The 26,694-nt window shown below is 42.2% G+C and overlaps 2 protein-coding genes across 2 annotated transcripts in view; both read right to left on the bottom strand.

Moving 5' to 3' along the window:
* Positions 1 to 7,084, bottom strand: part of pde10a (phosphodiesterase 10A) — a 114,119-nt gene extending 107,035 nt beyond the window's left edge. Inside the window, exon 1 of the mRNA XM_076285827.1 lies at positions 5,461 to 7,084. Coding sequence (XP_076141942.1) covers positions 5,461 to 5,545 — 85 coding nt within the window. The 5' untranslated portion in view covers positions 5,546 to 7,084. The remainder of the gene's footprint in view (positions 1 to 5,460) is intronic.
* A 5,237-nt stretch (positions 7,085 to 12,321) lies between these two features.
* tbxtb (T-box transcription factor Tb) lies at positions 12,322 to 16,314 on the bottom strand. The gene is made up of 8 exons (XM_076285077.1): positions 16,109 to 16,314; positions 15,486 to 15,750; positions 15,260 to 15,394; positions 14,900 to 14,961; positions 14,725 to 14,783; positions 14,251 to 14,427; positions 13,298 to 13,427; positions 12,322 to 12,586 (listed from the first exon to the last, which is right to left on the bottom strand). Exons 1-8 carry the CDS (start codon positions 16,312 to 16,314, stop codon positions 12,322 to 12,324), a joined length of 1,299 nt encoding a protein of 432 aa, XP_076141192.1.
* Positions 16,315 to 26,694: the final 10,380 nt, after the last annotated feature.

Here is a 26,694-nt window from a genome sequence, read left to right as displayed (position 1 = left end):
CCCCATATCCAGTATTCACAGAATCATCACATATCCAGTTCATAACAACAATTAAATTAGATATAGTCACCTACAAATGAAACAGAGGGCGCTTGTTTTATTGAGCAGGTCTTGCATAGAAGCCATAATAAGGCCATATCTGTATATTATTTGAAATTTTAGGCTATGGTATGTTTACACTGCCGGGTGGATTTTCTCTTACCGCTTTCACACCTTTAACGACTCCGGCAAGAAAAAACCTTGCGTGTACACACAGAGGTGTAACCGGCTAAATGTGCTGTAGTGCATATGCCAGACCAGTCGATGGCGCCGCTGTGCAGAAGCTTCACGATAATTTCGCGTGAATCGCGTAGAAGAAAACATTGTTAAAACCGTTTGTTAAGCCAGAGAATGTCTAATAAGTGCTCTGGTTAAGCAGTCGCATGAAATAAGGAGACTACAGACAATTCGGTTTTCAATTCAACTGTTAAACTAATAAAGTTAATTTTCAAGGTATGTGAAATTTCAAATGCTTAGCCTACGCATTGCATTAGGTCTGAGCACCACTAGAGAAAACACTAACATGCAGTAAGCTAATGTTTAACTAAGTTAAGCTAACGTGTGCTCCTAACTTAGCCACTAAAGGCTGATAGGCTACATTGTGCACATAAATCATGACAGGGGAAAGAAAAACATTTTAATATGATAAATAAATGGTTTGTTTTGTTTTGACAAGCAACATGTCAGGTCGAGTGCTGTGGCTGAGTTGAGAGGTGGGGCTATGTCGTCATAAAGTTGCCGGCTTCGCACCTACAGGCGTCTACACGGCGAAAGTTAGCCAGCGGTTTCAAAAGTTCCCACTTCGGAAGCCGGTTTCAAAAGCTATCGGTTTCAGTCTCCTAAACTGCCGGCGTCGTGTACATGCAAGGCGTAACCGTTAACAAAACCTCACCGGTTTCACAAAAACCGGCGTCGTGTGCACGGCCCCCTAGTGTGGGCGTTGCCAGGCTAACGTAGCACAACGTTTGGGAGACACTGCCTTAGAGGAACAAAGAGATATAAGGGTGTAATAAACTGTAATGAGTTTATAAGTATAAGTAAAAGTATAAGTATATATACTCTTTTGATCCCTTGAGGGAAATTTGGTCTCTGCATTTATCCCAATCCATGAATTAGTGAAACACACTCAGCACACAGTGAACACACAGTGAGGTGAAGCACACACTAATCCCGGCGCAGTAAGCTGCCTGCAACAACAGCGGCGCTCGGGGAGCAGTGAGGGGTTAGGTGCCTTGCTCAAGGGCACGTCAGCCGCTTTCTACTGGTCGGGGTTCAAACCGGCAACCCTCCGGTCACAAGTCTGAAGCGCTAACCAGTAGGCCACGGCTGCCCCATACAGACTACTGGAGTCCTTCTTTAATTTCTGATTGGACGAGGGCATTCCGTGGGTCAGGATGAGTGGCAATGTCTCAGGACATCCCCACCAATGATTCTAGAATGATCCCCACTCAGATACATTACTGCTAGTAATCACTCCACATTTTGCATTGAATTGTCCGACAAAAACACTCCATTCATTCAAAGCAAGAGGGCAATGATTTCTATTCATAACATCGCATTTGTCAGTTACTAGAGATGTAATGATACGCTCAACTCACGATTCGGTACGATTCACGATACAAAATTTTTCTCATGATTTTTTAAGAGAATAATCTGCAGACAAATTATTATTATGTCAAATTAAATTACTGAAAAATATTCCTTTAGTTATATAAACTGAGAGGAACACAAGTTCTGACATCATTGTCAGCTAAGTGTCCCAGTCCCATCTGTATTATACATAATATGCCTGATACATTAGTGTTTAGATTAGTGTACTAGTGCTCTGATGATGTTGTTTTGAATTAGAATAATCTGACTCACAATTTTACTATTGTTGCCAATCATTGGGATGTCTGCATTTTATCACTCCGAACAACTAAATGCACTGACGTCAAACAAGTGAAATCAAAAGCAGATTCCGATTTCACACATTTGTATCGTTTTATAGCCGGCTCACGGTGCACCATTACATCCCTAACAGTAACTGAGTGAGAAAATGGAGTAAATGAAGTAGAGTTCAGATTATCAGGTAATGGTAGGGCAAGCAAGTATACAAATTGCTGTGCACATACAGCCTTTCTCACCCAACTTGGCTACAGAGTGACATTTTCCATTGCTTGGCAACAGTAGACACCAAGTCCATTGATTGGAACTATTTTGGGGGGTGGAGGATGATTATGTTTATGTCTATGGTTCTTAGCAGATGCTTTTTCCTAAAGCAATTTACAATCAAAAATCAAAATAAACCACAGAAAACAGAATCTGAAGTGGAACTGTGATCGTGGCGTTGGTAAGGGATAGACCCATATCCCTTACCAACCTAATTGCTTAAATATTCCTTCATGGCTTATCCACCAATACCTTCGAACCAGTGTAGCAGCGGGTACTTCCGGGGACATACCAACCTGGAAGCGTTAACTGTTACTGTTAGCTAGTTAGCCATTAGCTTTAGACAAAAATTGTCTTTATGCGAGTTTAAAAATGCTCAGTTTAAAAATGTTCAGTGAATAAGGGAAAATCCTGTGTTCTCTTAATCACATCTGTCAGTGGTTCCACCGTTCCATTTGACCAAGTCTCATGATAAGTTTGATCCCAGTCTTCTATTCACCCGTAATACTGGAATTGATGTTAAATGTTATGGTTCATAATATTGCTTAGATTACCTTTATCCTCAACATGTTCCCCATATGCTGTAAGAGCCCTTCAGAATTTCACATTGAATCCTCAAAACTTTAAATGAAAATTTTCATATAGCTAGTATCCCAAAGAAAAGGCCAACTCCGATGGAATCTGAACTAGTATCCCTATATTTTTCTAATTGTGCACTTGGTTTCCCTGCCCTTACTAAATCAGCCATATTGTTCATAAAATGCCCCTATAAAAAGATGACCGCATTTAAGAAGTGATTGCTTTATGGCCTGTGGGAAATGTTTGCTTGGATTATGTCACCTCCCCAGCAGACTGCCCCACCCTAAACTAGATCACTTCAGGCTAAAACAGCATAGTGCTCCAAGTCTGTCATCTCTGACATTTGCCATTTCTTTAGCGTCGTTACTCAGACAGACTTCAGTTAAGGATGTCGCCCATTGTTTACTCACTCACTGTTGATGACTTAATATCATAATTCACAATGAGCTAAAATAGTTTATGGCTTAAAGAAATGCATTGTATTGTACATTGTGACAGTTTTGACACATGATAAGTCTTAAACTATAGTCAATGAAAAAACATTAGGTTAAAAAGCCTTTATTTAACACTGGCTATGTCAACGTACAGCTACGTTAATAATGGCTTTGGAGTGTCTTAATACTAATTAATCTTAATACTCTTAATATAATAGGGAAGCTTTCCTCTTTCTTTTTCTCAAACTATATTCAGTTATTTTCCATTACATTATTATCAATACTTAAAGGGACACCAGGCAAGCCTGATGCTTTTTCTCTACGAAACTCCCCCTCGCTCGGTCTGAAGCTCTTTTCCTTTTCTTTGCGTATTCCGTCAAGGGTTTTCGCTGCTTCTTCGCCGGCTCTGCCATTATACACACGTTTGCAAAAATCTCTAGCGTTTCGTTAGCCTGCCTCTGTGCTGTAAACTGATCTTGCTTCGGTCGGCGGGTAGGATACACCGAACTTGCAAGTGGGATATTCTTCCTACAGGCAGTAGGGGCGGGCGAGAGAGCCTTCATTCGCCCCGTAATGAGTCATTTAACCATATACCGATTTACGAAGATGATTAATTAACACGAAAACGTTGCCTGGTGTCCTTTTAAAACTAAATATATGTACTGATGACAGCTTTCAGAAGATATTCAAATGTCACTCTTTACTAAATGTTTTACTTCTATTGTTTCACAATGCAACAGTTAGGAGTAGTGGTGTTATGATAAAAATATAATAAATTAATAGATTGGTCTAAAATGTCAATGGACAGCTAAGCTCAGAGTGTCTGTCACCACAACTAGAGTCTGACTCTACTCTGTGTGGTTAGCATCCTGTAATGCCTCTAATAGTGATGGCTACAAACTATGTATTAAAACAATTCATACATTTTTAGTTCCTACTCTGTTTCCACGAAAAACAAACACAACACTAGACAGATATGGCAAAACACGGAGAGCAACACCCCACTTTGACAGGTCCAGTCTTCAGTCCAGTAGGGCAGACAAAAAGACCTTTGTGGCCCTGATATGAATCTCAATACCCCCCATTTCATTGCTTCCTCTACTTACTCCAGCCATGGAAATCAGAGAAAACAAAACAGGGTATGGGATGAGAATGCAGGCCAGACCCTGGCGGATGACAGTAGCTAGGCTACTGTAAGCCTGTTGGCCGCCAAGAATGGTGGATTCATTCCATGTTATGTCTGAGGAAATATTCCCTTCTGTGGCTACCTGCATCATTGCTTTCACATGGGAAACTGGGTAAAATGTCTGTCAATTGTGATATGGGTGATGTGGCTGTGGACATTTGACCTTACAAAGGAAGAAAAAAGAAATGGAAAAATATAATATAAGATAATATGCCTGATACATTAGTGTTTAGATTAGTGTTTTTGCATGTGTGTGTGTATCTATGTGCGTGTTGCTGCATGTGTTCCTGACAAAGTGCAGGTGGAAATTTGTGCAACGTATGCACTCCAAACAGGCCCAGATGCCAGGCTCCACAGGCTAAGGAAGTGCCTGGTTCTCCCTCAGCACATGCCAAGGGAAACTCTCTCTTTGGCCTGAGCCCAGACAATGTGGCCAACAATGATGCTGGCAGGTCACTCAATGGGTGTAAACAGCAGAACTGGGATCTCATTGCCAGTGGGATGCATGTTACCTGCCAGCCTTCTGACTGGTGACCTTGACATAGTAAAATTGTTCTTTGTAGGGTTTAAAATGATTCAATCGTTGAGCAAAGTATCCGATCAGATCAGCAAATATCAAACCATATAATGTTTGAAAGGTTTGCATGATGGATTTTGCCTAATGGACAGTCATTTGAATATATAATCCTATATACTCCCATATGTCACTTGGGAATGATAACGAGAACAATTGACTTATTGTGAAGTGGCAGTCCAGTTTCAGTGACGTAATGGCATGTGCAGGAATTATGGCTGAAAGGCCTGATTCAAACTACTACAACACGGTTTCAAACTGTGAAATTGTATACCATGTTTGCATTTTAACGTGCATTTTAGTGTTTTTCTTGTGTTTTGAATATTATTGTTTACTTATTTATTTTTAAAAAACAAGCCTACGTAAAAATCGTTTACAAAACGGCAAGATACATAGCTTTAAATGCAACCCCTTCACCGCGTATTCACCTGTGACCCGTGCATGAACAGGGCAGAGTCGCCAGCTGAGAGGAGTGTAAATAGTGAAGGAGTTCATACCTTCATCACTGTCGCTCGTAGGCATGGAGCCCCCTGCTTTCTTTAGGTCGCCGCCGTCGTCCGGAGTTTTTCTTTTCCTCGACATTTGTTTTTCTTGCTCGCTTTCAAATTATACCTCCTCCTTAGATTTGTTCTATGCCGGCTGCGGAAAGGTGGTTGAAATCGAGACCCTCTTTGTTTAGATAAGCACATGTAACTGGCAGGATTGCGTGTGGAGAAATACCAGCAAGCCACAATCTCATTCATTCAGACCTCTTCTGTTTCCTCTGCCAGTCTGTTAGGCTACTTCCAAAGTTGGCAGTGCGGATGCACGGCACCAGAAGACGATATAAGTTGCACCATGTAATTGGCAAAATTCAAAAGTGTGTGCCTCTCTGAACAATGAGAAATGTTGCAGTAGAAGTAATTATCTGGAAATCACGTGTGTCCAAAATCATATTCCACTGTGATCAGCGTGAGAGTGCGCAGCGTTGACAATTCATTGCTCTGCCATATCGTCCCTGTTCGTAGTAGGCCTACAACATGCGCCCAATTAGTCATATAAATGTTGGTCTTCCACTGTAGCTCTTTCATTAACTTAATCTGCATGATCAGCGTTTACCCAAATTGAAACTGGTTGCTGAGTTGTCTTTTTTATGACTCTGTCACTTCAACAGCCTACAGCTTGGCATAGGAAAACACCACTTCCAGCATTTCACTGAAACTAAGATGTAAGCCAATCTCTGATCTCGGCGATCGGTGCGTGGTCCTATGGTAGTCCTTCCCTGTAGCAGGGCACTCTCAACATCTAACAGCGTCACTAGAGACCGATAGAAATGCCGTCGCACGCGCGCGCAGTAGACAGTAGGAGGCAGATGCGGTGAACATCTGTGCCATGAGGGAGAATATGTAGATCCCTCCCCCAAAGTTTCGCCTTGCTCAAGCAAAACAACGCGAACCTTATAATAATGTAAAAGCCTGGTTGTAATTTGGCTTTTAAGACACTATCACCACTCTGTCGGAGCACTAAAGAAGACTCTTCTTTCGTCTTAATTGGGCTCTTCATAAAACTTACCAGTCCAGTTGCTAGGGAAACACAAGTCGACCGAGCCGGCATCGTTCACCGCCTGTTCTCGATATCCTTGAGTCGCACAGTAGCCTATCGGTTTTCCCTACCTGTTGTGAGAGTCCCAAACCCTGACAGTCAGGCTGTTAAAACGACATGCAGCAACTTTGAGTTTTGCCGTAAATAAAGGGTCCAGCAGAAATAAGATGTTCTTTCCATTCAGCAGACTCTGACGTCAGCACCACCCTTCGCAAATGATGCCAAGGCTTCAGCTCAGATTGACTAAATGATAACAGTCGTGTGTTTTTACGCAAGCAACAGAAGGGTTTTAAATTCGTCTGGTTCCACAGTAGCCTACTTACAGACTACATACTCTCTCGAATTACAGACTCTTTCGACATATGTTTGGCTAAGGAGTGAAAACAGTAAATTACTTTGCGTGCATTAGAATATTTTGAAGACTTTACCCAAATGTGGTGTAGGATAAAGAAAAATATATCTGGAAAACCCAAATACTCACACTGTTACGCTACATTTTCCGTTACTTGCAGACAAAGCTTAGTATGGGGATTAGTTTTCAAAAGTCAATCTGTTGTCACAGCCTAATTCAGACTTGTTTAAAAATGCACACCTGTTGTTTAGGGAAGTGCTTTTGACCCCGTAGTGGCTAACCGATGCTTATCATTAGACTCTTTACACCACAGGTAACGCGTTTAGGCTGGTAGATATGGCTACCCTTTAATTTAGTAGACTAGGCTGTTATTCATGCACTGCTCTATTCATGTCTGGATTAGCTGCTGTTCATTTTGCCATTTGCAAATCTAGGCTACACGTGACTGGTGATTTACGGTCAATAATGGTTTAGTTCAACCATGAAAACCATATGGTCTTATGTAGCCTAGATGCACCCCTCACCCTGGCAATTCTATGAATCCCAATGACGCCCGCCTTCACTATTTTCTGTAAGCAAACAAGCTTCTCGCGCTTCACTTTCCCTCCTTTCACTGCAGCTACTGACGTCAGAGCTGCTTGCGTCAATGCTTGCGCTTTGACAGAGGGAGCTTTTTTCAATAGGATCCTAATGGGATTATTAGAGAGAGAGAGAGAGAGAGAGAGAGAGAGAGAGAGAGAGAGAGAGAGAGAGAATGCCTATAATGGGGTATTCGGAGAGAAGGCTGAATTTGAGTGCAAACGCCAAATCAAACCGGCTATTGCAGATTTCACTATCTCTGGGGATGACCTCACAGTGTGTGTTGAAAATCCCATCATGTAGGCAAAATAATAACCAAAAACAAGGAATTATTGCAGCTGCAGTAAACTACAGTCTAGCATTGACGTGACTTTAACTGAACCCGACTTCAAGTCAGGGAAATTAATCAAACGCCGCTGCCAAAGAATGGGACTCTGACGTGCGTAGTCTCGCCGCTCGATTTCCGCGCTCAGTGGTCGTAAATGACCTGCGCAAGTGAGGACTTAGTTTGACAATGAGAGAGAGACACACACATTTTTATTGTGTTAACAATTAATAACACTTCCGTATTAATAAAACAACAGCAATGATGTACATCAATGGTGTAAATACAAAACATGCCTGCACGAACGAGGCACATCTGCTACTAGAATGGAGTCTCCAAATCCCTATAATCAAGCGCAAGATGGCATCCCTGATATTTTCAGTTTTCCCTGCAGCCGGCATTTAGCCTACTTTGACCTTGATCTCTTACACTGTGTTCTGTATCCTCTGAGAGACAGCTCTCACAATGGCTTTCCTGAACGCTCACTTTCTCTCTTCACAGGGATGACGAGATGTCCTTCACTCCGCATTCGTTTAACCGCAATTCACTCTTTTCTTTGCCAGACTCCTTGAATTCAAAGGTAGGTTCCAACTGGAAAGGACATAATGTTCCCCAGCAACTGGTCCCATGTGCCCATCTCTACAAGATGTTACTCTCTCTGACTGCAGTTCAGACAGAATACAGACACGGCCGTCTTTTTCATCAGGACATGTTTTTATTGGCTTTGGTGAAACAGTGTATGTGATGGACTTGTCAAAACCTATTTACATCACACGAGAAAAAGTTTACATAGTGATATATTTCAAAAGCTTGGAAATGTGACAATACAAAATACCGAACCTCATCTTATTTTACAAGCAAAATAGGCTATATATTTTCTTTTGCATACGAACTGGCAGGCCATACACGTGTGTTCATGTTGCATATGAAAGTCCAAAGAAAGTAGAATTCGAGTACAGCCTCGAGAACAGTAACTACTGTTGTTTCTATATGACGTAAGTAAGAATGCAAATTGAAAAGTTCTTATTTGCATAGGCCATCACAGACTTGGGTAATATTTCTCATTTGCATTGAGTTTCTGGTGTCTGCAGAGTTTGGGATATTCTGCCATCTACTGGACATTTAGACACATCTTCAAATGATCTTATCTTAAATCAGATAGTTTTTGTCATTTAATTTAGGGTAAAATTACACTAAAATACTGTGACCTTTCTTGGGTTATGTTGAGGCACATATTACACTACCGGCTTCTTTTTTTGGTAGATGTAGGTGGATATTCCTCAGTATATGAACACTTGTAAAATCAGTGGTCACGATCCTTCACCCTTATACGAAATGTTTTGGCTTTTTTGACATTTTCTGTCATGCAATTCTTTTCTGTGCATTAGTGCTGGAAAATTTGACATGCCTTCTGCGTGATACCTGTGAGTTGATGTTTTCCTTTTGTCAGAGTTCTCCATGATTCAGTTAGATTGGTATGTGTGATTGACTGCAGTCACTAAGTATGAGCATGCACTTTGACTGCCATACCAACAAGTCTGGCTCTTTGGCAGTGCAGTCAAGCTGTAGGTTTAGTACCCCATAGACCTAGGTTTGAGGCCTTGTGAGGTGACTGACCTCTCCCTACACAGAATGATTCTTTACACTGTAGTTAAGACCAAGGATAAATACACACATTCGAGTGCAAGCACACTCAACCCAACACAGGTGGCTGGATAGAAATGCTAGCAAATGAAGAATAACTTTGAGATCTGTGAAGTAAAAGATGGTTGACAGGCCAACTGTTTAAAAGATCACATCTCTAAAGCAACATAATGTAGTTCTTACACTTTAAAATAGCGGCTTCTCACTCATTTTCATGCCAAACTGGTTTACAATAGGGAGAATGGAGTCTCTGAGATTGCTGATGCGCACCTGGAGCAGGTATTGCACCATGTAACATTGTTGCCGCAGGTAGGGACAGGTCCTTTCAGTCAGTTTGAGACAAATTTGGTAGTGCTTAAATGGCTACCCAGTATGTTGGACATTGACAAAAGGGGGAATTCCTACATTGTGTTTCTTTATGACATGGTGAGTCTTCAGATGGTCTGGCTGAATCTGCTATTCCCCAGAACTCCTGTAGCAGGCCCTACTAATGCCTCAACCACCAGAGATGGATGCCATTCCTGACCTAATATAAGTGAGGGGAATCCAGTCATCACAAGACCACACAGCATGGAGGCAGTGGAATCAAAGCCGTCAAAAGAATACTGTTACACAAGACAATGGCACGGGAAAATAATGTGAAGCTAACTGCTGAGACCTTAGAGATGAAATCTATTTAAAGACAATATTTCTCATACTCACTTTTTATGTTTTCCAAAAGACTGTTTATGAACTGTTTATGTGCTCTGTCACTGTATCCTGCGTCATGTTGTGTACTGTTGAATAGGCTTGTTGATTGCCCACTGTGGGAGAACACATTGAAATTCAACACCTCTCCTGTGTATATCTGAAATGACCCGCCTAGAGTATCTAGTGACTGCTGTGAATAGGGCAGCTGGCAACCAAGCAAATACCAGGAGGGAATAGACCTCATTGGGGCTGCTATTGGTAGAAATCCTTAGCAGCAGCATCCCTGGCAAACAGACAAGCAGATGCACCCAACTAAGCTATAGAACAACAAATATACCGAATACCCCAAGAGTCAGTGAGAGCAGGGGCGAAAGAAGAGGTAGATTACTTGGACTAGCCAAATTTGGGGGCAAGGAGAAATCTTTGCAGGTTTGTGTATGTGGATGGAAGAAACTTTACTGAAAGGCTTGATGATTCCAACTGGGGAAGGGAAAAATGCCTGGATGAACGTGTACAAAGTCCCTACACTGATAATTACTTGTTACGAAGTAGCTCAAGTCAGTCGTTTGAAGTCCACCAGCAGGTTGAGCACCAAAGGCCGCAGGATAGCCCTGCTACACCTGAAGGAGGACCTGGCATACTTGCACAGAATGATGGGGATCATGCAACTGCTGAAATACAGCGGCAAATCAAGAGACTGCTGATGCGCAGAAGCCAAATGTTAAATGGCCTAGGGCCTCTGAGGTTGAGGAATGGAGTTCCATAAATGTTGATTTAAAAGGAGTTTTGGAAGGATTGAAAGGGACAGCTGGTGGGTGGGACAGACCATGGGTATTTCAATAATTGTGGCATGGAAAGATATGGAGCCTGTCTGAGAGCTAGGAAGGAGAGGCAAAGTCAACCCAAGTCAAGACGTCAAGTTGAAATAAAAAGATTAGTTCGGCAGAGGAAAAGGGCAACAAAAATGAAGGGCTGAGCCTAAAAGGTGGAAGAGTGGGTGGGTCCAGGCCCATTAGTTCCACCCATAATGCCGTGCCTGCCGCAGACATTCCTCCAGTTGGAGAGATAGGCTCACTATTGGACAAGGCCCTGCCGAGGCTGAAAGAGATGCATGAGGTTGTGCATCGTTCACAGGCTGAAGCTTCTCCTGGTCCAAATGGCATACATTATCAGGTTTATCAAGAAGCACCTGATGTTGTGACATGTCAATGGAAGCTCCGAAGCTCCTGGTTATTGTATGGAAGAAAAGAACAATTCCAAAGGTGTGGAGGCAGGAGGTTACCTCTTTGTAGGGACAGCAGAATTTTGTTTGTGCGAGAGGGACAGAAATGTGACCATCAAGCAAATACAAGCAATACAGGAAAATGGGGCATAGCTTGTAACACCTCCCCCCCCCCTCTCCAATAATCTCAACCAACCAATACAACCCACAATTTTAATTAGTATGAAACAATTTTTAGAAACAATTTATGTTGACTTTGTTAAAATAGGTATTCATCATATGGTCAAGGCAGCTTATTGCATATTCAAAAGAAAATAGCTATACATTATTGGAAATAAACCTTGGAAATAAAAATCTGAAATTGAAATAAAAAAATCACAAAATAGCATTCATATTTACACCATGTACAATTTCCTTTACATTTAGCACAAGGTAGAAGTGCCATGCTACAAAAGATCAATTCAGGCTGTTGCTGTTACTGGAAGTTAGAATGTGTCCAAGCCCATAATATGCCTCCTTGAAACTTTAAAGGGACACCAGGCAAGCCTGATGCTTTTTCTCTACGAAACTCCCCCTCGCTCGGTCTGAAGCTCTTTTCCTTTTCTTTGCGTCTTCCGTCAAGAGTTTTCGCTGCTTCTTCGCCGGCTCTGCCATTATACACACATTTGCAACAATCACTAGCGTTTCGTTAGCCTGCCTCTGTGCTGTGGATGCAGGACGTAAACTGAAACTGCTTCGGTCGGCGGGTACGATACACTGAACTTGCAAGTGGGATATTCTTCCTACAGGCAGTAGGGGCGGGCGAGAGAGTCATGAGTCATTTAACCATATACCGACTTACGAAGATGTGTAATTAACACGAAAACTTTGCCTGGTGTCCCTTTAAACTCCATAAAACAAAACTCTGCATCTTCCTCCGTTGTTGCACAGATGCACACAATGTCCACATATGTCTGCAATAGTCTTTACAGAGAAGGTGGTGTGACGGGTGTCCAAGCGGTGGACAGCCGCAAGTGGGGAGACGTGTCGAACTGCGAGGAGTCGTGAGGGAGTTCTGTGGCTGCGCTGTCGTACAGGGGCGAGCCAGAAGAGGGCGCTGCCATGGGGTGAGAGAGGGCAGCGTAGTGGCCTGACGATCCACGCAGGAACTGAGAGCCCAGGCCGCTGGACATGCCGCCAGACTGAGAGACCGGAGCCAGAGAGGAGCCTGACCACAGGCTGGGGTACTGGCTGCAAGGAGGAGGAGTACAAAGACTGAGACTTTGTGTGTGTGTGTGTGTGTGTGTGTGTGTGTGTGTGCGTGTGTGTGTGTGTGTGTGTGTGCGTGTGTCAACCAGGGTAATGGTGATCGAGGAAAGTAGCACAAGAGTACTAGCACTACTCAGTCTCCACCTCCAACTTTTATTGTCAGTATTACACCTGTAGCTTGGACCAAGCCATAAACAAATCCAGCCAATCAACACATTATTTCTGAAGCATGGAAGGGAGGGATTTCTGTGGCTGATTATCTCAAATACCTATAACCTTTAGTCAGAGCTATGCATTAAATATTGACTGTAAGGTAAAGCTACTGTAAGTTAATTCACTACACTTTGCACACTTTTTTTCACTTTGAAGCAGAGTCCACTAGAGGGCAGTTAGACTGGGCAGCTCCTAGTTAGGAAGTGCACAAAGAAACCACACACTGTTGAGTGCTCTACAAGCTTTCTTCAGGTGTTGAAGTAATGTAATTGATGAAGATTCAGCCGAACGGCTGAATGCAGGTTGAAACAAACGCAACAAAACATTGCGTACATATTGTTTGTAGAGCATACAACAGTGAGGGGTTTCTTTGTACACCATCTGTTTTATTCCTTTTGACTCTAGCACCTGGGTGTTTGGGTGTTTCCAGCCTTTAGTTTGCTACATACATGGGTCTCCATGGGGAAGAGGCAGCCTCACCTGGAGTTGGCGTTGGGGCTGGAGGTGTGGTTCACTGGGAGCATGCCAGAGTGGGGAGACATGGGCAGGCTGGACCAGTTATCCGCCGGGAGCACAGACAGGCACGCTGAGGAGTTCTCTGTGTAACTGGCTATAGACAGACAACACAGTCATTGTTTTACAGACCTTTAATGTGTTTAGAACTCTATGTATTCATTATTTTCATTATTGTCAATGTCAATTTTATTTATATAGCGCATTTACAGACGGCTTAGCCACACCAAAGTGCTTCACAGTAAAGTGCAATAAATAAATACAGGAAGGCACAAAATATTCACTAAATAATTTTGTCAGTGTTCACAACATATGCATACTCATCAGAAAGGGTGGATAAAATGACCAAATTGAAAACCTCACTGTCACAGAAATACTGCACAATGCTATGCTATTTGTTCTGTGTAGTCATATATGAAAAACACAGACATGACATATTTTAGTAAGTCATAACCATAATGATTTTTATCATTTGTTAGTTTGTGACTATTGTAATAAGCAAGTATTGAACAAAACACAGTTTCTTTTTTTGTATTAAACATATTTAAAACCGTGCTGAGTAATATCTGCAGTAGTGAAATGCAACACAAGTGTCCTAAGCATTCCACACTAGAGACCCAGCTGTTTACAATGCTGAGAATCAGCTTACACAAAGGCAGCAGGAATGCTGGACATTCCCTGGGAGGCGACACTTGTTTGAGTTTCTTGTTAATGGTGTGGAATGATGTGTGCATTCTATGGACGCACTCTTCAGAGGCAGCTCATTTGAGCAGCCTTTTTAAACTGCACTGAGAAGAAGCCAATCATCTTTATATGGTTCCACGCAAGACAGGGCAACTGCTAGCCTACATTTGGGTCCTTAAAACCAATTAACAAATGGACAAATTACAAAGAGCTGTGAACTGGAGAGTGTTACTTACTTGGGGAGTTTGTGCGGTGGGCGTAGGGACTGGCATAAGGTGCAGAGCGATGGTTCCTCAGAGAAGAATAGCGGTCACAGCCATGGGAGGAGGACAAGGACAGGGGGGCTCCAAACTGGGGGTGAGGACTGGCCGGAGGACAGAGGGACCCAGAGCCAGTGATGAACCAGCCACTCACTACAGAGAGGAAGCAAGCGAACATGAGAGAGTGCCTTAAAATCAATTACCACTTTTTATTACATTGACTTGACACAAAACATTATACGGTGACACATATGAAGTTGTGCTCCATTCGTGTGGTATGATAGCATTTTTTTCACGCAACTGATTCAAGTTGAACTCAAGCTCATTTGAAATCATTTAATGAGCCCTGTCAATGAATTACTGAACTCAACTCCGAAGGTATCTATAAGGTATCCAAATGCTTGATGGACATTAGCTGCTTTGAAAAGAGTATTTCTTAAAACCACTTACACTGAGAATAGCCAGATTGTTGGTCACCAGCCTCTTCTGTCACATCTTTGTGGTCACTTCTGTTAAGTGAAATGTATATGAATATATATCACATTCAAAAACAGACACAATAGTGGTTGGTCTTTTAGGAACATTCGCAAACAGGTAGTTTGTCTTTAAGGAATAATCACAATACCTTTCTTTGGAATCCAGAAAAGCCTTGGCAAAGGGATTATATTTGATTTTGAGAGCAGTGATCTAAAAAGAAGAGGACTGCATTTAGAGAACAGCTCACAGGCACCTAACCCCTCACTGCTCCCTGAACACCATTGTAGCAGGCAGCTCACTGCTCCAGGTTAGTGTGTGCTTCATCTCACTGTGTGTTCACTGTGTGCTGTGTGTGTTTCACTAATTCACGGATTGGGATAAATTCCCTCACAGGATCAAAAAAGTATACTTATACTTAACCCCTCCCTAAGGGAGTAAAACTGTCGAATAGTGGACACTTACTGCAGAACTGACAGTTTGTATCTAATATTAAAAAACACCAGCCTACCTCCTCGTTCTGGTATGCAGTCACTGCGATGAACTGGGTCTCAGGGAATGAGTGACTTATGATCATCCTCTGTGGTGCGCCAACGCGCACAATATGGATACGTGGCTCGTATTTATGTAAAGAGTTCAGCATTATCTGAGGAAATAAAAAAAAATTGTGTCAGATAAACCATATGAATCCTAACGCGCTGTCTAAATGTCGATTTAATCAGGACGCCTCAACTAACCTGGCCGCCACCATTAAGCTTGTTGGTAAGCTTCACTTTACTGAAGGAAACCGGAGCTTTCATCCAGTGCGCACCGAAATTTGGCGAGTCTGGATGGATGTACACGCAGCTGGGTGCTTGAGGCTCTGGCTTACCCCCGGGGACCCACTCCCCATTCACGTATTTCCAACGGTGATTGTCCGCAGCCACGAAATCCAGCAAGAAGGAATACATAGCATTTGGATCCAAACCAGACACGTTTACTTTCAGCACAGGGAACATCCGTCTGATGCGTAAAAGAAAAGAGAACATCCGCATTTTCAGCAATGAATTTCAAATAATCTCTAACAATGGATCAACAAACCAGAATATAGCCTAAAATAGGCCTATATGGGAATAGACTGACACAGGCCTTACAAGTTTCTCTATGTCTTTGTTGAAGAATTTAAGGGATTAAAAAGTATTGTCAGATGTTATCATGCAATGCAACTACTGCTGTGCATAGATAACAATTATGTTTACACAGATTCATACACATGGGCAGGAGTGAGTAGTAAAATACTCGCAGTTAATATTTTGCATTATGTCCTCACGTTATATAGTGATAAGAGGCGAAGTTTAAACGTTAGATAAATAAGAAGTACCTTCCATTTTTGGTCACTATCATTTCATTGGTAAGCTCTTTAAATTTTAGCCACAGCTCGGCGTCGTCGAGGTGAACTTTTAAATCCCTCTCCGTTGGATCTCCTTTCTCACTCCCAGCTTGTAGTTCATTTTCCACCGCACTCAAGAGGTGGTCCACTCGATATTGTGCCGTCTTTCCCGGACACTCGCCAATACTTGAGGCCATTCTACCCAAGAGCTCCAGCGCTTCGGTAAGGATAAAGCTAAAGGACAAAAAAAGCCTTTCAAAGTTTGGGCGTTATCTAATTACCTTCTCTTCTTCTCTAATGCCACTAAATGAATTGGGAAGGCAGGTGAAGCTGGTCCGTTACTTCTTCTGGATTGTAATAAATAGACCACAGTGACGGGCCATCAGTGAGTGGGAAGAGTGAGACTGATTGGCTTGTCTCCACTTTGATGTTTGCCGCTTGGGAAGTCATTGGCCAGCGGCGGCCATATCAGTGGAAATGGCCACATCAAAAGTCTACTGTCCTTGGAATTTGTGAATGGACATGCCACATCTGCAAATATTTACACTTGTATTAAAGCAGCATCTGCAGGAGCAGGAGTGCATTTGCATAACCACAGATATCGCTGTCTTGAGCTACACTGAATCACTTTCACTTTTGAACACCGGTGGAACTTGGGCCTACAGTACATGCTGGTCAACCAGTCCTAGTGACATCGCGAATAAACAATTTGTTGTGTAATTAGCAGTCAGTCCAGTGGACATCTATGGAAAGTGATGTAGACGTGCATTGTAAACAAATACATCGAATATTTTCCATTTATAGAAAGACATAGTTTTACAGTAATAGCTAGTTATAGTAATAGTTGTAGTAAAAAATATTCCAAAGATGACAAGCTGCGATAGAAAAAAACTAGGTAGCGCCATTGTGTTTAAGACGTCAACAGACGCCGTCAATGACGATGTTTATTAGTTTGAAAGTCTGTGGGAATCACCAAGCCAAGGTGACAACCAGGAAACGCACTGATCACAACATGATTGGGGGTATTCATAAAATCTCATGAAACCTACAATCTCCTCTCTTCCGGTTAATACAAATCCTATGTCTCGACATAATACTCATTGAAATCTCCATCAAAAGTACTATTAATTAATTTGTACTATTAGTACTATTAATGTGTTCTATTAATGTCATAATCAGGCTAATTAAATCACACAAATATACAAATGTTATACAAATCTCTTTTATTCTGAAAATAAAAATGAAGGAAATAGAGCTTAAGAATAAAGATTCCTCAGAAGTTTCACACAAAAGTAATTCAGGGCATGATCATCATACCAAATAAGTGTCTAAATATTAATTAAGGGTTGGTTTCTAATGTCAGTATTACTAGACATGCCAAATGCATGAAGCAACTGCTTTCATTCTACATAAAACAGCTCTTTGTCACATAATTTCAACATCCTGGCAAAGCAGACTTTTTCAGAGTCTGCATACCATGCATTTCCTCAAGGTCATCTAATGGAACAAACAACACTTAAGCGTACTGTAATTCTGCCACATCTTCACACTGCAATCGTCCACCTGTTGAATGAAATAATAAAGCAGAAATAAGTAAGTCTTTCCTTATAATTACAGTTAGAAAGTAATTTATAACAAGAGGTTTCTTACAGGTGATGTGTTTTGCTGAAGCAAGTCATTTATAGACAAGGGCTCCTCTGGATAAACGGAAGCAATCCCTCCTTCACAAGGCTTCCTATCCTGAGTTTCTGATTTAGTCTCAGTACTGTGGGAAGACATAACGTAACTTAAATGAAAAAATGAATAAATCACTTATCGCCCTATAGAGGTCTATAGAGTTAAGTTATAATGTTTGGTCTGGTCGTTCACTGATGGTAAAACTTAGTCGTTGGTGCTTTACTGTGGGCAGAGAGCTGGGGTAGGCTCCATGTCTCCATCTACATCTGATGTGGTCCTGTTGCTGAGGCTTTGCGACAAAGAAGAGAGGAGAGTTTTTCTGGTGGTTTGATCATCTTCCATGAAGTCATTACTATGTGGGAATATGTAATCACTCTGTGGGACAGGCAAGACAATTTGTTATTTTCATTTGGACTAAACAGCCCTTTTCAATACAGTTTCATCATATATTGTTGCTATATGAAAGTTTCTGAGTATATTTTCCCACTGTCGTCAGAGGTAATTGTGTGCTTGTCTGTCTGGACTACTGTCTTCATACAGGTTTCATTTTCAAATCTGGATTAAACCTGGTAGCAAAATGGGACAATAATCCCATATTAATCTCTCAAAACCTTGAACCATCTAATTATCATGAATAGGACATGATACTCACCAGATGTCTCATTTGATATCCATCCTCCAAAATAGGTCCACCTTTCCCCAACAGTCTGGAAAAGGATTAAGCACCAGTCATATAAAGTGGGTTTTCTATTCATTTAATCTTTACAACAAAAGTCATTTACACGTATCTATCAGTGGCATCTATCACTTCCCAAGGTCAGTGGAATTTCTTTTGAGTTATATGTCAATCAATCTTATATGTGGAACCTATGAAGTGTACAATAATAATAATAATAATAATAATAATAAATACAACCACAAATGGTGATTGTCGGGGTCCAGGCAAAATGGCAAGACGTGCCCTTTAACAGCATGAAGGTGGGGGCCCCCTATGGACCGAATTGTACAAAATGTGGTGTGCGTCCAGAGAATGTAGTATTGATTGTGTATACCAAGTTTGAATAGAAGAGTTGAATACAAGATACGATATAGGTAATACAATCGTTATAGGCCACGTCCCAAAAGTGGAATGATCTATAACTTTCAAATGGAGCTATGAATCAAAAATCGGAAATAGTCTGAGAAGATAGATTAGTTTCACTTTTGAGTTTTTTGAAAATGGAGGGAAAATGTGCAATATGGAAATGGGTGTGACTGGATTCATTGGATGCGGGAGCTCTGAATGAACAAAAGGAAAGAAGAATTTGTCAAAAATTCCATACGATTCCGGAGATATGAGCAAAAACATAAATTTGCTTATTTTAGTAATTTACTTATTTTAGTATTTTAATGGAAAGAAAAGATATAGGCAATAGAATCATTATAGGCCACAATGTAAAAGTTGATTGACACGCAACTTTGAAACCGGACAACAAATCAAAAATCGGAAAATAGCCAATCTGTTAGTCTTGGTCTGTAGATGATGTGTACGGAATTCTGTGGGAATCGGAACAACAGTCTAGGAGGATATTAGTTTCACTTTTGAGTTCTTGAAAATGGCGGGAAAATTTGCATTATGGAAATTGGCATGGCTGGATGGAATAGATGCAGACCTCTGAAGGAACAAGACGAAAGAAGAATCTTTGGACCCCTATGGACAGAAATGGGTAATTCCTGTTTTGTGAGATTGTGCACTGACTTGGGACCTTCAGTGAAAATGTAGTGTATGTACCTAATACAGTTATGGCTCCAGACACAGTTATGCTGCGGAAAAATAATAATAATACTAGGGGAAAATAATCAGAGCAAAAACAATAGGGTTCCCGCAGCTTCACTGCTTGGACCCCTAATAAGTGTAGCTGTGCATGCAATCTCATAATATGCAGAACATTAGAATCCAGTAAAAAGACGTCAGTTTCCTATACAGTGTTCTATAGCATGTAGAAAATGGTGCTGTGCATAAGAGGGTGTTTTCACCTTTGAGAGAAGGCCATGTGAGTGAGAGAGAGGTTGTGCATGAGTCGGAGCTTCAGCAGGTTACTATCTATGCTCCTCTTCTCAGGAAGCTTGGGGGCTGTCTATTGGAGTGAACACTTTGTATTTTAATTGACTAACCATACATTGAATACCAAAACATACTACACAGGAAAAGCATGTATAGGTTTGAAACTTTAAAGGTGTCATTCAGACCTATGGCCAAAACATATATATATATATATATATATATATAAATAAATAAATAAATGAATAATACTTTTTTTGCTTAATATTACCTTTTTGCTTAACGTAGGCTTACCTTTTTTTTTTTTTTTACAAAAACTGTCCATTTTTAACTATTGTAATGTTTATATTCTGTAAGTAGCTATGGAAAAAAGTGTCTGCTAAGTAACCATAGCCATAACCATAACCAAGTAAAGTTGACCATGCTTACAGTAAAGTCAAGAAAAAACAGTCTTACTGGGAGAATAGTATTTCTGAGAGCGTCCATAAAGCTGGGCTGCAGGGTAGCAAACTTGGGCCTCCTGACTGGTTGGGAGACCATCTGTGGTCAGACAGGATTAATCTCACTTTGCTGAACGTTTAAACAGAATTAATCTCACTTGGATAAGCTTTTAGGATGAATTAAAGTGACTTTATTTCACTTAAAAAGAATGTCAATATACAAAGGAAGTCCAATTCTCACCCCACACATAAGTGTGACATAAGATAGATGTATATTGTCCTTTTGGCAGAGTAAACATGTCTGAGTAAACATAGTTTGGAATGAGCTGCCAAATTACCTTTTCAACCAATTATATAATTTCTATGCAATTTGTATTGTCCCTAGGCAAACCATTTCCCATAAAAAAGACTAATCTCAAGAATTTCAAAATACGAGAAATATAATGTGGTGCACATACAGTATATTCTCTGTATCACCCATTTTTTCTGTCATCCTGGGGAATATTAAGTTTTGAACCGCAACTGCTGCATTTTGCTACTGATGGTGTCGAAGCTGGGTGGCCTCACAGTCGCGGTCCCAGAGGCACAGTGTCACCTCCCACACCGGACGTGTCACTCTGAACACCTGGCTGGTGCTCTTCAGCCCCTCCTTTTACACCAGGAGGTGTGGGGACCTCTGGGGCAGATGTACTTATACCCTTAACACCCTTGTGCCTAAACAGGGCACTAAATACAGTGGATGTACTGGGTGAAAATATGGTAGATTTACAGGGTGATTGTGGCACCCAGTCCAACAAGCTATGATGTGTTGAATATATAGAGAAAAGAACAGGCCACATTATTTTTTCTTAGGTCACATAGACCAAAAGCACACAGTGAACCCATGAGAGGCATTTTATCGGTCATATTTAAAAGGGACTATAGCTACTGAACATCAGCTATCCTTTTTCAGTATACCTTACCATACACACACACACACACACACACACACGCACAAACAGGCACGCACAAACACACACACACACACACACACACACACACACACACACACACACACACACACAAACACACACACACAAACACACACACACTCACTCCTGTATGATTCTGTAGTGGCCCTTCTCTCTTCCTGGCTTGCAGCTGTCAGTGCCGTGAGGGGTGAATAATGCCCCTGGCCTGTGGCTCTGAGCAGCCCTGTCTGCCCTGGTGTGTTTGCCTTCCCCTCTGCTCTCCCCTGCCCCGGCTGGGCTCTGTTTGCCCACATCCACTCTGACAGGGAGGTGTGAGAAAAATCAGCCGGCGTGCTTGTCTGCATAGGACCAGGATCAGTCTCACCGGACTCAACCGGCCGCTCTCTGCTCCCTGAGTCTCTGCATCAAGCCTCTCTCTATGGCTAGTTTCACAGACAACAAACTTCTCTTTTATCTCTCTTCAGTCGGGATGAAATTGTGATGTAATACAAAACGTTCTGGTACAGTTATTAAAATGGGCAGATAAGGTAATTGGATGAATAAGATTGATATTGTGCAGGATGTACAAATATACAATAATTGTGTAGTCTACAGCAACACATAGGTGCTGTTTGTGTGAGCACTTGTGTGTATGAATGTGTGTGTGTATGCATGTGTGTGTGTGTGTGTGTTTGTGTGTGTGTGTGTGTGTGTGTGGTGTGTGTGTGTGTGTGTGTGTTTGTGACATGTGCTTGTGTGTGGGTGTGTTTGTGTGTGCACACGCTTGCTTGTGTGTATGTTTGTGTGTGTGTGTGTGTGTGTGTGCGCGCGCACGCTTTGTGTGTGTGTGTGTGTGAGTGTATGTGGATTCAAAGGTTTCTCCCACAGGTGTGTTTGCCTCTCTGCACCTCCGTCCAGGCAGCTCACTGCCCCTGCGGTTTGACACTTGCCTTGGGAAACATTTGTTTAGCTCCGTCCCGCTCCTGTGCCTGTCTGCCTCCCGGGTCGGGGGTACTGCCTCCGCTCTCCCCCAGCATCCCCTGCCTCCCCACGGCCGTCTGTGGAGGACAGCCAGAAACACTGAGACACAGACAAGGCCGCAGAATTCACAAATCCGCTTCATGGGGAAATTTTCGGGAAGCCTCACTGGCTGACCTTAGTGTGGAGGTCCTTGTTTGTGTCGGACATTTGACCACTTGCAGAGGGAGTTAGCTGATTGCTGGTCTTTAGGTGACATTTACATATTTGTTTGACAGATGCTTCTGTTCCACTCTAAGGGAGGTAAATTATAAAACTATATCATTTTGTTTTACCATTCATCCTTACATGAATGTTTTTGTTGTGGATTTTGGTCAGAGCTTAAGCTAACACGCCTGACTTGTTATTCATGCAATAATATTATTATATTCTAATATCTAATTATATTCTATTAATTATATATATATATATATATATATATATATATATATATATATATATATATATAATATTCTATTATATAATATATATATAGAATAGAATACAGTATATATATATATATATATATATATATATATATATATATATATATATATATATATTCTATTCTATATTCTATAAGACTTCCTGTTGTATGTTCTGCAGAGGAAAAATCCAGATACTAGAATCTCAGATTCACATCTTTGAAAGCACACATGCTGTTTGAACCATATGAATGTTGGTTCAAGACAACATGGAACCTATAGTCTCAGCCACGCATAAGCAAGTATATCACCTGAGAAACAATACAGCAGTTTTGCCAGCCTGTGTTGCTGGGTGTGTGTGACCTGTGAAAAATGCGTTGTGTTGTTAATATATTCCTAATGATGTGCTACTTCTCAAGGAGAGCCTCGGCGCGGTGCAGCTCACACCCGATAACACTGCGCACCCGGGTGCAGACACACTTTGTCTGCTGGGTGCAAACTGGCCTGGAGCAGTGAACCCCAGCTGGACAGCGTTTACTCACAGCACCGTGCAGCAGGTAACAGGCCCATACAAACGCCATGGTCGCCGCACAGAAACACACATTCCGATTATGGAGGAGATGAAGTAAATAATGCAGATGGAGAAGTAGAGTGATTAATCAGGGTGAATATGGGCAGAGATGGAAAGAGAGAGTGTCAAGTGAAAGGCACGGCTTGGGCTATTTTTGCTGTTCGTCTTCAGCCTGACTCAGTGGACGTCTGTGTTGATTTGTTTTTTGTTTTGCCTTTTGTTTGTGAGAGACGTACTCTTTAATACGGACTTTCTTTTCCATTGTATCAGGTCCCAGACTGCCCAGTGGTATAAACAGACATATTTAATTGCCCATAGTGGTAATAAATGGGTGTCAGATTCTACAGGCCCCTGAGACATTATGACTCAGTGAGCCTTCATAGAAACCAAACAGACATCGCTGGACAAACATACGGACCGTCTGGCTGGTATGTAGGGTTTGTCTCACCCCCAAAATATAAAAGTACTCATGTACATCTCTCAACGTTATCATGCTATTGGTCCTCAAATCGAATTGCTGTGGCTCTGCGGTTTGGGGTAGGGGGGTGTGCAATGCAACAATCTGGGGAATGTTCCATGGCATATCAAACTGGGAGAGGAAGGGGGACATCTGTCGGCCATGTTTGCCTGGTGACTTCACACCGGCGGAGGAGTTGTCAACACTGACTTGTGCCACTCTTCCAACTACTTTTCAAACCGGTCTTCTAATGTCAGAGAACGAGGTAGTGACCAAGCTGCAAGTGCTCACAAACACCATCCGTGGCCTTAGTTAACACGTCGCACGCACCCGATGGACTTTAGCATCCCCCTAACAAAGTGTTTGTGTGACAGGAATCGAAACAATGCTCAAAGGGGTTTAGCACCATAATGGGAGATACTGTGTCGGCACAATAAATAGAGTACTATTCTGTAATTGTTTCATAATATGCATTATAAGCTGCTAATTATTCCACATTTCTTCTTTCTTTATATGTCTCATACCGAATATTTATGCTGGATACTACTAGATACTAAGAATTAGATGTCATGTTATTATAGACTGTTTTTTCTATTGTCTTTATTAAGACACATCATTTATGCATGAGAGGGCATATCATAGAATAAACATCTGTTTTCAGAGGATTATCCGTTAATTGAAACCAAAACTGTACATTGGAGATTGAAAAAAGTTCACACACACACAGACACACACACACACACACACACACACAAACACACACACACACAGAAACACAGTCTCACACACATGCACACAAACACTCACGTCTGGGATGAGGTGACATCCCCGGCCGAATTGCTCTGGCCCTTTTGTGTGTGAAATGAATTAGACATTCACCCCTGGGTGATGTTTGTCTGTGCTGCCTTGAGCTGAGGAAAGCCGCCTTAAGAAAGCAGGAGCTGTGTGTGTGTGTGTGTGTGTGTGTGTGTGTGTGTAAGTGTGTGTGTGTGTGTGTGCGTGTGTGTGTGTGTGTGTGTGTGTGTGTGTGTGTGCCTGTGTGCGTGCATGTGTGTGTATGCTGGGGGAGCTGGTGGATGGTGTTTGTCCACCTCACTGCTACGTGAGCAATCCGAGTCCGTCTCTAAAGCGGCTCCCATGCTAAATTAGTCAGTGGCACTGAGTGATGTTTGTGCTGGAACAACAGGAGCAGGGAGAGCCACTGCCCCCATCCAAAAGCCCACCCTGATCAGCTCAGGACAGGGAGTAGTGCACTGCATAACTCTGCCCAGCCTGAGGCACACAGAGGTAAAAATACATGACGGGAATACAGAGTCAGAGGGTCACATGTCTTTCCCATTTTAGCAGATGTCGGACAGAAACATTGCTGACTGCCATGTCATGTGATGATGAAGACTTGCAACATTTCACCCACAAATGTTTTCAGGTAGTAACTGGAAGCATCTCATCACAAGGAAGTTTGGGAAGGACTTACGTCTTCCTGAGGGTCTCTGTCATGACTTGAGATGTGAATCTTGGGCAGCAGAAATTGTCGTTTCATGAGACTCTCAAACCCTAGATTTGGAGCTGACTTGCTGCAAATCACTGTGAATATTACAATCAATCAATCAATCAATCAATCAATCTGAGTGATTAAAGTCTGACAGCACTCAAAGACTACAATCAAGAGTGCATATAATGTCAATTCAAAACAAACTGCAATGATGCTCACCCTAAAAATGCATGTCTCTTTTTATGTGGAAGGTCAGAATTAATTAGCCTACGTTTGGTTTCGACCAAAGTTATCAGTTGGTCAAATCAACCCTAAACTCCCCCAGACAGAAATCCTCACCCATCTGGTTGAGCTTCCCTCTCAGCTTGCTGCCTCTACGGTGCTGGTCCACCCATTGGTTGAACAGCTCCCGCTCCTGATGGGTCTTCAGATAGCCGTGCTGGACCAGCAGGCTCTGCACTTCCAGGATCTGATACAGAGTGTGGGGACAGTGGCAATGGCCATGACATAGTGTGGTGGTGTACTGTTATCTCTTTGTCTTTTAGTACATATACACACACACACGCACATCCCACCTTCTGGCAGGTGCAGGACAAAAGAAAACGTACTCAATTGAACATATATATAATGTCCGCAACACTGCTTTTGACTCCCATATATTTAATGCACAACAGGCAACGTTTCGACCCTGCTGGGTCTTCTTCAGGCAAATGGTGGACACATTTGATGAAGGGATATATGTAGGCCTTACAATCAGCTGACCTACCATGTAATGTCAACTGGTATGATTGGGTCTAAGAGCCCCACTAGTCACTCAATTAAGAGAACACTTACATACAGGTATTACACAAACCTATACATTTCAAAAAGGGCTTACAAAAAGTGTTGCTAAACTTTCCAGCTGTTCTGTGTTAGATAGTATATGGTCAAATAACACTGTGGATGTCATGCATAGATCAGGAAAATCTTCAGTTCAAATCAGAATGTCAGGTGGTCAACAACTGACCAGCCTTAAAGACTAAACTGGGGCCTGGATGTGGTGAGCTTACCAGATAATAAGTGGTTTTAGGGAAATCTCTGAAATGTACTTCGTTGTGCGAAACTGTGAGGCGGCTGAGTTTCTGGCCCTCTGGACTCTTCTTCTTTTTCTGAGAAATAAAACAGGGAACAAAGAAGGGGGAAGAGGGGGTTGGAGACAAGGTCTAGTCCGGAGCTGGCGTGAATGAGGAGGGTGTAAGTAGGTAGGAAAGGTGAGAACGACGGCGAGAGCCTGGAGAGGTGGCCCATCTCTCAGGCAGCTGGGAGCGGGAGCACACGAGACAAATGAGAAGTAAACACACAGCCACAGGAAGCTGTTAAGTGCAGCAGGGACCAATTAGGGCCCAGCAGGTGTCCTCAGAGAAGCCTATTTGGGGTCCGACCCATCTCTGGAGCCAGGAGAGAACCCCCCACCTCACGGCCCTCTCCAGGCCGGCCAGGGCTGAGGAAACAACGGCCAGTTTCATTT

The sequence above is a fragment of the Alosa pseudoharengus genome, unplaced genomic scaffold, assembly GCF_046254945.1.
Source record: "Alosa pseudoharengus isolate Yale_2024_CS ecotype anadromous, Long Island Sound unplaced genomic scaffold, YU_APseudo_1.1 YU_APseudo_1.1_scf_15, whole genome shotgun sequence".
Taxonomy (NCBI): Eukaryota; Metazoa; Chordata; class Actinopteri; order Clupeiformes; family Clupeidae; genus Alosa; species Alosa pseudoharengus.
The sequence above is the reverse complement of the archived record's forward strand: the minus strand, read 5'-3'. Positions and strand labels throughout refer to the sequence as shown.

What these genes read in the sequence shown, in the direction of transcription:
- tbxtb (XM_076285077.1), bottom strand. Translation starts at nt 16,314, where the DNA reads ATGGCCTCAAGTATTGGCGAGTGTCCGGGAAAGACGGCACAATATCGA. An exon ending in CCACCGCACAAACTCCCCAA is followed by an intron (nt 13,428 to 14,250) that starts GTAAGTAACACT and finishes GTCTGTCTATAG; the next exon opens with CCAGTTACACAGAGAACTCC. An exon ending in AGCCCCAACGCCAACTCCAG is followed by an intron (nt 12,587 to 13,297) that starts GTGAGGCTGCCT and finishes TCCTCCTTGCAG; the next exon opens with CCAGTACCCCAGCCTGTGGT.